At 47.3% G+C, this 11,194-nt stretch overlaps 1 protein-coding gene across 1 annotated transcript in view; it reads left to right on the top strand.

The window, feature by feature from the left end:
- Window positions 1–11,194, top strand: part of LOC107291839 (solute carrier family 2, facilitated glucose transporter member 11-like) — a 38,805-nt gene that overhangs the window by 1,351 nt on the left and 26,260 nt on the right. The window contains exons 2-3 of the mRNA XM_029285024.1: window positions 7,712–7,830; window positions 9,009–9,107. Coding sequence (XP_029140857.1) covers window positions 7,712–7,830; window positions 9,009–9,107 — 218 coding nt within the window. The remainder of the gene's footprint in view (window positions 1–7,711; window positions 7,831–9,008; window positions 9,108–11,194) is intronic.

The raw sequence follows: 11,194 nt of genomic DNA, 5'->3' as shown, positions 1-11,194 counted from the left end.
GCAGAGAGGAGAGAGAACAACAGAGGCAGGCTCAGTTGCTCAGGAGGAGAGCGTCTCGCCCCACTCCACAAGGCACACCTGGGGATTAAGATTTAAGGAGACACTGTGGGGTGGGGCATTTGCTGGGAGCAAACGTGGTATCTTGAGATAGTTGTGAATTGTGCTCTTGTCTTTGTTCAACCTGGACAGTTTGAATTCCAGACCGGTTGGTTTCCTGCTTCACAACCACAGACTGCATTTCTGAGTCTCTCCTTGCAGTCTGCAGGCAAGCTGAGAGTTAAAAGGACTCATTACGTTTCTGTTTTGTTTTCTTGTTATTTGTCTTGCCTTGAGGACATTGTAAACTTCCCTGGCTGCATTGAAATTGCCTTTAGCCAGAGGCAGCTGAAAGGAACGTGTGTGTGTGCTTTGGCTGAACTCTTGCCAGCATATGTGGGAGCTTTTGTGGAACATTGGCAGTGATTAAAGGACTGTTTCTCTTGCCAGCCGACTGCTTTGCCTCTGTTCGGGGCCCTGGGTCATCACAGGATCACAGTCTCAGTCAATTTTAGAGCCACCAGGAAGCAAATAAACTCCCAGTGTTCATCTATTTCTAAGCGTAGGGGCTAAGTCAGGGGTGTCCAAACTTTTTTCAAAGAGGGCCAGATTGGATGAAGTGAACGTGATGGAGGGCCGAACATTTTTCCGAACATTCTTTCAACCATTACAATTAAATGCAAATGAATTATTTTATGCCTCTTTCCTCTCCCTCTCTTTCCTCTTTCTCTCTCTCTCTTTCCTTTCCCTTTCCTCTCCCCTCTCTCTTTCTCTTTCCTCTCCCCCTCTTTCTCTTTCCTCTCTCTCTTTCTCTTTCCTCTAACTTTCTCTTTCCTCTCTTTCTCCTTTCTTTCCTCTTTTCTTCTCTTTCCTCTTTCCTTCCTTTCTCTTTCCTTTCTCTTTCCTTTATTTCTCTTTCCTCTTTCTCTTCTCTTTCCTCTTTCTTTCCTCTCTTTTCTCAATCTTTTTTCTTTCCTCTTTTTCTCTTTCCTCTCCCCCTNGGGCTAAGTTAATTGCGTGACTAAAGTCCCTCCCATCAGGGAGCCATCGGCTTGCTCAAACCTCATGGGTTTGGAGAGCGGCTTTGCTCATATGCCCATTTTCATGGCAAATGGCAAGCTAATGAAGCACCGGGAGCATCTGGAATTGACTAGCACTTTTAAATCTACCTGTGCCCCTGACTTAGGGATTATGAGTTTGGCAGGTAGAGAGAAAGATGGGACATACTGACTCACCATTGGGTTGTTCTCTCCTTCGTCATCGCTGTCGAATGAGGGTAGAGCGGGGGCGGGTCCAGCCTGAGTCCCAGCATCCTCCTGTGTGGAAGATGTGACTTGAGCAACAGGTTCCTGTGTGATCCAGTTGGATTTCTCTCTCATTGGCTGCTGGGCAGGTTTCTTTCTCGCTGCTGGTCCCAGTCTGTTCTGCTGTTGGGAGTAGGGGACTGGGCAGTTTGCTGCTCGATGTCCCTGATGTCTGCATCAGAAGCACTTGATTGGCAGGCCTGCAGGTGGCCTGGGTCTTTCAGCAGTTGCAGAAAATGGAAGTTTGCAGGGGTGATGGTTGCTGCTTGGGTTGCTCTGGCTTTGGCTCGGCTTCAGGTGGGGGAGGCTTCTTGTAGCGGGCGAGCTGAATGTCTATCTTACCGCTGCCTGGTACCAGTCTTGCAGCTGATCAGGCACTACTCAATAGATGCAGGCCTGGGAAAGGTGATCGTCTAACCCTTCCCTGAAGTGATGGACTAGGGACTGCTCAGGCCACCTCTCTATCCGACTGGCTAACTTGCGAAACCCTCGTATGTACTCCAGGGCAGGCCTGTCGGCTTGTTTTATCTTATGGATTTGTTCTTCCACTTTGAGGGCAATGGATGGGTCCTCAAATTTTTCTCTCAGTCCTAGGAGGAAGAGGTGGGGGTCCTCCAATTCGGGGGCTTGCTCATTATATAAGTTATTCAGCCATTTGGATGCTTCTCCCTCTAAGCTGGACGCAATCACATCAACCATAGTGGCTGGGTCCAGGTAGAGATGGGTATAGTGGTTCAAATGAGAGTGCACTTGGTTGAGGAAAAAGATCAGCTTCTCTGGATCCCCATCGAAGGTTGCTCTAAAAGGTGAAGCAATCTTTGGCTGCTGGGCTCCCCACTGTGGCTGTTGCATCCCAAGTTGCTACTGGCCCCACCTTGGCTGCTGATAAAATGGCTGTTGGGCTCCCCACTGTGGCTGTTGCACTCTCAGTTGCTGCCAGCCCCACTCTGGCTGCTGACGCATTCCCAGGGGTTGCACATTCGGGTGCTGTGGCCACCCCCCCTGCTGTGGTTGCAGTATTGGCAGTTGTGGCATCCCAAATTGCCGTAGGTCTCCCAAAGGTTGCTTCCTGGGTGGGGGTTGCTGTTGTCCTCCCTGTTGCTGGTCTGCCAGGAGCTGTGGCATCCTCAGCTGCTGTAGCCCCCCCCCCCATGGTTGCTGCCTGGGTGGGAGTTGTTGCCATTCCCCTACTGTTGGTCTGCCAGGAGCTGTGGCATCTTCGATTGCTGTAGGGCCCCCAGCGGTTGCTGTACATTCGGGGGCAGTGACCAATCCCCTTGCTGCAGTCGTCCTCCCACCAGTTGCTGGTCTTCTGGCCTCTGCACCACCCCAAGTTGCTGCAGGATCTCTATTAGCTGCTGCAAGCTCAGAGATTGTTGACCTCCTGATATGCAGGTTCTGAGGTTTTGCTTGATAAAGAAATACAGGAAACCAAAAGGTGCCTTTAAGTTTTATGTTTTATTCAGCTGAATAGAGATGGACTCCTCTAAATGAGGGGAGCAACAAATGACAAGAAATCCTTGTATTTATTCTGTATAAGCAAACCATCCAGCAAAGCTGACACACATAAGATAAAGATTTCACCCAGTAAGTCTGGCACACTGTAGATAAGAAGGGAGAAAGCAGGATTCAGGTGTTTCCTTAAATATATCATATATTCTTGGGTGGGTTAGGACATTGGGTGTTGTCCTTGCTGTCCTTTCATGACTCTGCATCCAGGACTACAAGTGACCAGAAACAGAGGGGCCATCTGTATATTGATACTGTCCCCTAAATTCTGGTCAGCACTCCCACCTGCGGGGGCTGCCATACTCCCCATTGCTTCAGGGGGGCCAGACTGATTAATCAATATGCACATCAGTCTGGGGATTGGCTGTCCCAGGGACTGCCCGGGCCCTCATCTTGTCGGCGGCAGTTGGGGCTTCTGGAGGGGCGGCGACTGGTGCTGTCTCTCTCCGTGGGACTGGAGGTCCTGGCCGGGGGATTCAGGAGCAGGAAGGCTGCCTGCTCTGTGGAAGGGCTGGGGGCTCCTCTCAGTAGGAGTTGATTGTCCTGATCACTGGCATATGGGGAATGGGAAGGTTGCTCTCCGCTTCTCATTTCTAGCCCCTCAAATTTCTCCACCAATTTCTCCACTGACTGACTGAGAGCTGCAGACAGATATTTCCACTCACCCGAATCCTCAGTGGCAGACCATCTGCTAACTCTCCCCCCGATTAGCTGTCCCAGCAGCTTGGGTTTTGCCCCCAGCTGGGAGGCCTGCAAAAGCTCTTTCTCCACCGGCGTGCTGGCTGTCGCTTTATATTAATGGTGTCTGTCATGGTTCCGATAGATAAAACTCATCAAAGAACTTTGAGGCATTGTTTACCTTAAAGAATCTTTATTTGAGTAGCATAACATCCGCACGTACATAGGCCAAGCCAAAATCTGAATTCTCCTCCCCTGAGCACATAGTATCAAAGCACAATTCCCTCCTCTAGTTAACAGTCATAAATCACATTCTCCAATTAGTTTGAAATGTTTCCCCCCAGTTCTTCAACCCACCATTTCTTATCATCTCTTATTACAAAAAACCTTGGTTCTCACCCTCATACAGTATTGTTATGTCTAACTAAACTCCCATGTACATTCCTCCTCACCCCCCCAGTATCTTCTAATTCTAACTCTAAGAGTAAAACATAAAATAAAGGAAAATGGCTGCATCTCCATCTGTTGTCAAAGCAAGAACATCCAATGTTAGCAGCGTTGACAGTGTCTTTCTAAGTGTCCCCTCAATTTCCTCATCCAAGTCCTTGATAAAAATGTTGAAGAGCCCAGGGCTCAGGACAGGACCACCACTACGTACTCACCTCCAAGCTGCAGAGGTGCCATGAAGGACCATGTGTAATCATTTAGTCAACTGCGAGTCCATCTACTATCATCTACCCCATGTTTTACCAAGTTTATGAAACAGAATGATACGAGGCACTCTGTTGAAGATTTTGCTGGGGTCTTCGGAGAACATCTGTGAGGCATTCCCTTCATCGACCAAGCTAATCACTCCATCAAAGAGGGAGAAAATCTTAGTGTTGCATAATACAAATCATACTGGCTGCCATTTATTATAATACCACTGTCCAAGTGCTCACAAATGTACAACTTGTTAATTTATCCAAGGACATTACTCCTGCAATGTCTTAGAACGTAGAATAATAGAATTGGAAGGGACCTTGGAGGTCTTCTAGTCCAGGGCTTTTCAACCGGTGGTACGCGTACCACTTGTGGTACATTAATGAGTGGCAGGTGATACGCAGCCCTGCCTAGCCAAGTGTAGTGAGGGAGGGAAAGAGCCAGCACAGGCAAGGACTTACAGTGAGAGAGTCCTCTGGAGCTGCAAAGGCTCCAGGCTCACTTCTGGCTCACCCTCCCCCATGAGAAAGGAGGAGGGGGTGGAGACAGGAGAGGCTATAAAAGGAGGCAGTTTGGGCAGGAGAGGGAGAGAGAGAAAAAGCAGCAGCCTTGGGAGAAGGTGGAGTCAGCTGTACGGAGGAGAAGGAGGAATCAAGCAGGCTGAGGAATCAAGCAAGCTGGCCATGAGCCGATCTACAAATGCTTTGGCAGCCACCTGTGCTGGCAGCAGCAAACAGGCAAGAAATGCAGCAGGGGAGGGGTCGCCCTTCAAGAGGAATGAAAAAAGGCAGCAATGCCTGGAGATGGAGAGTGGAAGGATTCTTATATGCTTTTGTGACTTTGAAGTTCTGGGATTTGTGCAATGTGGGCTTAAGGAGTGTTTGGCAATTTCTATTTGGCTAATGGCTGATGTCTCATGTTAGCTTCTATTGCTTTGCTGTTGTTAGCTGTAAGTTTTGCTGCAAGGGATTTTGAAGTATTTTTCTCCTGAATGGATTTTGCCTGTAGCATTCCTTTACTTATAAATGGAGCCATTTGGGGAGGCTGCCCTAGCCTGCAGCCAGTACTTACAATTTTTTTTCTTCCTTAAGTGCCGGCTGTGCTCCTTACTTTCCTTTCTAGCCAGTAGCTAATTCTTAAAGGGGAATGTGCCTTTTTAAGCTAGTTCACTGAGCAGCTTGTCTTTTCTGTCTCTGGAGGCCTTTCCTTGTTTGATCAATATATGGAAGAGGGAAAATATGGGGGCGGGTTTCAAATTCTTCCTTCAGAAGGAGATGGGAATGAGAAAAAGAGAGCCAGGGAAGGGAGGAAGGAAAGGAAGTCCTGCCTTAGCACTTGGCCACCAGCAGCTCTGCCATTGACTTTGCTTGTCAAAAGGTTGCAGAAGGGGATCACATGACCCTGGAACACTGTGACCATTATAAATATGAATCAGTTGCCAAGCATCCAATTATAAATCACATGACCCTGGGCATGCTGCAATGGTCATAAGTGTGAAAAATGGTCATAAGTCATTTCAGTGCAATTGCAACTTTGAACAGGGGTTTTTTTTGGTCATCAAGTTTTTGACACCTTGCTAGGTGGTACTCAAATATTGCCATATCCTAAAAGTGGTACAATCGGTAAAAAGGTTGAAAAGTCCTGTTCTAGTCCAACCCCTGCCCATGGTTGTCCTAAACCATTCTGGACAAATGCCTGTCCAGTCTCTTCTTAAAAACTTCCAATGATGGAGCACCCACAACTTCTGGAGGCAAGCTATTCCTCTGATTAAATTTCTCACTGTCAGGAAATTTCTCCTTAGTTCTAGGCTGGATCTCTCTTTAATGACTGGATAAGACATTGGAGAAGGGATTGGACAACCATTTGTCCAGAATGGTATAGGGTCTCCTGCATGAGCAGGGGGTTGGACCTGAAGACCTCCAAGGTTCTTCCAACTCTGTTATTCTATATTAAATTTCATATTTGGCACAGATTTTATTATCCATGATTGAGACACTGTGTTCTATACTGTTCAGTAAAGAACCTTTCATTCTCTGAGCTATCTGTAAACTGGTTTCTGGCTTCATATTTTAATGATTGCGTTCTTTTTTTGGTAGTAATTCTGTATCTTCTGCCCATTACTTCTTATCCTGCAATCAAATGCTTTGGAGAATAGGTTGTCTCGCCCCTTTCTGTAACAGAACAACTTCAAGCTGAGAAGCCTGTAGTTTCCTGTATCCCATTGTGAAAGATGGAGATTTGCTGCCTGGGGCCTTCCAGTCCTCTAGGAGTTCTCAGCGATTCCTGAGCACAGCTCTGTAGTTTCTTTGATGTCCTGGAATATAACTGATCTGGCCCCAGGACCTGCATTCGTCTCACTAAGCTCCCTTGGGCCCCTCCTTGCCTAGCCACTGCAGCCATTCCTTCTTCTCCCAGGGGCAGAACACGACCAGCTAGGGCTCCATATTCTTCTGGGAGGGGACTGGTGCAAAACGGAAGGTCCTCGCCCATTATTTCTTCCTCACTTTCTCCTGACATTGAACCCAGCCTGCTTTGACTTTTCTTTTTTAGCCTCTGAGAGTTCCTTTTCAGAGCCTTCTTAACCAAATGCCCAGGGCTTCTGCAGACGACCTTGCATCCTTCCCAGATCCATTCCCCTCCTTCCTCTTCCTGCACATGCTCCTATTTTCCTTCAGGGCTTCTGTGACTCCATGTCTATCCAGAATGGCCTCTTTCATTTGATAGCACCAGGATCCGTAAGTGAGCATCACATGCTCTAAAATCTCCTGGGCCAAAGAAGACTGCTTAAAAGGAAGAAATGGGAGTTATTTGTTTTAAAACCTATCCTTGGGCAATGCCCTGTTCTACCCCACTCCTAGCCCAGTTGTGGGAGGCATTTCCTCCCCATTCAAGAAGGAGCTGTGATAGCGAAACTCCCTCCCCAAATACCCTGACAATTGGGGAAAGGGTGCCCCTGAATTCTCGCTCGTTGCCCACCTTTCTGGAATGTGTCTTGGGTGCCCGTGAATGGTGCTTGTGGGGGTGCTTGTAGAACAGAAACCTATGATTGTGTTTCATTATCTGTACTCTGACATTGTATCATGTATGTTTTAGATGACCACAGGGCATGGTCCAAAAAGTCAATATGGTGGTTGTGATAGTGCAATTAAAGCTCCACTCCTTTTTTAATGTGTGTCATACATTCAAAAGTGGCCAGACCCTTGATTGTATCATTGTGACCATCATGTTGACTTTCTTTTAACCACCCACATCCATGAAATTCCCTATTTATAGCAGATAGCACGAGAGGCTGGAGATCAAAAAGAGAGACCTTGCAGGCTGGTGTGGGTTTCCTGCTGGCACTGTGTGGGTGTGAGTGTGGGTGGATGTGGGTGTGGGTGCTGATTTTGTAGCACAAATCCTGCTTTCTCTGCAAATGACTTCGCCTAGGCCATGGACAGACATTTTAGTTGGAGGACATCCTGACTGCCTTCTTTTGGTAGATGAACCTGTTGATCTGAAGACTTGTGCCTGGCTCTCATGCTTCCACCTCATCCTCTACTGCATCCGCTCTGCACCTCTGCACCTGCGGAGCTTCTTCCTCTGCTGCTTCAACAACGGAGTATGAAAGGGAACTTCTAAATGACAGAATAGAACAGAACAGAACAGAACAGAACAGAACAGAACAGAACAGAATAGCTGAAAGGTACCTTGCAGTCATCTACTCCAGCCCAAGCAAGAGACCCTACAGCATTTCTGACAGATAGCAGTCCAGTCTTTTTGTTGTGGCCTGTCGGCCGCTGGAGAACTCAGTGGCCAATTCAGATGAGGAAGCACAGGAATGGGCGCCGGGTGACGAAGGAATGGAGCTGTCACAGCCAGGAACAGAGGCGGAGCCTGGGCCGTCTGCCAGCCCCCAGATGGAAAGGTTGAGACCTCCATGCCTTGAGGCAAGTGAGTCAGGAGAGGAGGATCACATGGGGCCAGTGATTGATGTGCGGGCGCGGCGGAAGCTGAGAAGAGGAGAACAGCGAGAGGTTATGGGGCGGTCTTCAGGGTGGAAGAGTCACCGCTGCTAATGTATTCCCATCCTCAGTTGTGGATTAAAGGCAGGGGCGGAGATGAAGAGGTGTGGCAGACAACTATTCGTCTTCCTGCCACTTGTATTTAGAACTCCTGACACTTCTCCTTGGAATTTTTGCCAGAGTTTTTCCGCAGATCCTGTGGCGCTGGAAGTCAGAGTGCTTTCTGAACGTGGGCATACCTTATGTTAAACAATAGCCAGCTTGCTTGAAGGACTTTTGGCTGCAAGCATGGTGAGACTGAGAATAACTCTGGGTATTGGGAGACCCCTACAGGGGAAAAGGAAGCAAGCTCCATTGTTTGGAGGCTATGTGAAACTGCTGGCATTCCTGAAATAAAAGGAACATTAGAGACTATTTGGCGCCTTCTCTGCACTTTTTCTAGAGTCTCAACATCTTTTTTATAGTGTGGGGACCAAAATTGGTTGCAGTATACTAGGTGTGGTTTTACTAAGGCTTTATAGAGTGGTATTAGTACCTCACGCGATTTTGATTGAACCCCTCTGTTAATGCAACTTAAGATTGCATTGGCTTTTTTGGCTGCCGCTGCACACTTTTGGCTCATATTTAATTGATTGTCCACTAAGAGTCCAAGATCCCTCTCACAGTTGCTGCTATTAAGCCTGGTTTCACCCAATCTATATGCGTCCTTTTGGTTTTTCTTGCCTAAGTGTAAGACTTTACTTTTCTTTATGTAGACGGGGTGTTGTCTTTCCAGGTGCAGTACCGGCAGCTGTTCCAAATGGTGATTGTATTAGGAATGAGTGGAACCCTCCTTATTGGCTTCCAGGTCTCTGTGATCACCTATCCATCCCAGGTAAGCTACAGAAGCTTTTGCAACTCAGTATCTGCAGTCCCAAAGCACAATATGGCCTTGAGAGAGCTGGGAAGGCCTCCATTAGCAGACAAGGTTTTCAATCTATGCAGCTGAACACACAAATCCTAGTGCGCACACAGTTTTCTGGTCACTCTCCTCTCCTCTTGGTGTCCTTCTCCAGCTTCACTCTGCTGCCCGAGTCATTCACCTGGGCTACTCTGCTGGGCCAAAGATCACCTCTCGTTGGCAGCTCTATCAGCACAATATATGCCACCCATCCTCACATGACTTCTATCTTGTGGGGGGGGGTTAGAAATTTCTCTGTTTTTTATACAATGAATATCCTGTGTGGTAGAGAGTGTGAACCAGTGGTGGGATTCAAATATGTGAACAACCAGTTCTCTGTGTGGATGCTGTTTCCGGAAGTCCATTCTGGGCCTGGGCCACAAAAAATTAGCTACCTATTCTGCCGAAGTGGTGCGAACTGGCTGAATCCAACCACTGGTGAGAACCCCATAGAATAACAGTTGGCCAGTCACCTCTCTGAGGATTCCCAGTAAGGCTGCAGCTGGTGACAGGATGCCTTCCTGGGGAGTCAATGTGACTGAATTGTTACTAGAATCTTCCCTCTTCATGAGCATCTGATGAGTTCAGAGATGCTGAAGGGCTGGTGACACAAAACCCATGAGTTCCCTTTGATTTTATAAATAGCATCTTCACCACGATGCATTTGGTAACAGAACAACAGATTCTGAGATGAGACAGCCATATTTCATCCCTACCTGGTATCTACAGGCAATCCTTGACCTACAACCATTTAGTCAGCAACCCTTCCAGGTTATGACAGTGCTGAACAAATGGCAGTTACAGGCCTTAGAGGTCTCGCCATTCCAACACCCCCATAATCTTATATCATGATCTGGGTGCTTGGCAATCCATGTGCACTTTCAACTGGTTGCCAAGCACCCCGCAATCCCTCTGCAAACTTTCTGGTTGGCTTCCCCAGAAAATCAGTGAGGAAGCCAGCAGAAAAGCTTGCAAGTTGCTGGGGTAAATAACCCCCTCCTGTGCACCGTCTCCTAGCCTTTCTGTGCTAGCTCCACATTGGACATTTGCACATCCCACACACACCTTCCTCACTGCACCCTTGTGCAACCTCCCCAAACTGCATGGTGCCTCCTGTGCATTCCCATCCACCCTCCAAGGCACATGTGGCACCTCACACACACACCCTTGCACACTTGTGCTCTCTCTCTCTCTCTGATCTGCACAGCACCTCTCATACACACCTATATATCCCCACACATTCTTTCATACCCTTCCTCAACCCATGCAGGACCTCTTGCGTAACCCTGTGCACTCTCATGCACCCCTGTGCACCTTATTTGACCCACACAGCACCTCTTGTGCAAGCCCTCATACTCTCACACAAAAACGAAATTGTGCAGCACCTCTCATGCAGCCCCTCCCTCCTCTTCTCAACTCCCTTGCAGCCTCATGCACTCTCCTGAACTCACACTGCAGACACTGTTGTCATTAAGGGATGTATTTATACTTTGCCACCAATTGCTTAGCAACTGAAATTCTGATCTGAATTATTGTTGTAAGTAGAGGACTACCTGTAGTGACTTCATATATTTGTGACTCTTATAGCCAGGAAATATAATAAAGCGAGTGTTGATGGAGTTCAGAATTCACTTTTTAGAGATGATATTCTGGCTTAGTTATGTGCCCCCTTTATCACTTTTTATACTTGTCCTTTTTGTCTTTCAGTTTATCAGAGTGTAAGGACCCACCCCACTTTGCATCTTAAGAAGGCAAAACTCTTGGAATAGTTCTTCCAACAGGAATCATTTATTAAGAGAAAGTGGTTGTAGGTGTTCTAGACAGGCTTACTTGCATTTCACAATGTCCTTATCTCCATGCCTTTATTTAAATTAATCCCAAAATATTATTTTAGCTTCTTTTAGTTCTTAATTTTTTTTTAGCCTCCATCTATAAGTTCTACCCTTCCTCTTCCATATTAACCTGAAAAAGGTTTTGGTAGTATCTCCATTTTATTGGTACCTATAGTAAGCTTCTTAGAA

This window comes from Protobothrops mucrosquamatus, unplaced genomic scaffold, assembly GCF_001527695.2.
Source record: "Protobothrops mucrosquamatus isolate PMUCROS unplaced genomic scaffold, P.Mucros_1.0 scaffold1196, whole genome shotgun sequence".
Classification (NCBI taxonomy): Eukaryota; Metazoa; Chordata; class Lepidosauria; order Squamata; family Viperidae; genus Protobothrops; species Protobothrops mucrosquamatus.
The sequence above is the reverse complement of the archived record's forward strand: the minus strand, read 5'-3'. Positions and strand labels throughout refer to the sequence as shown.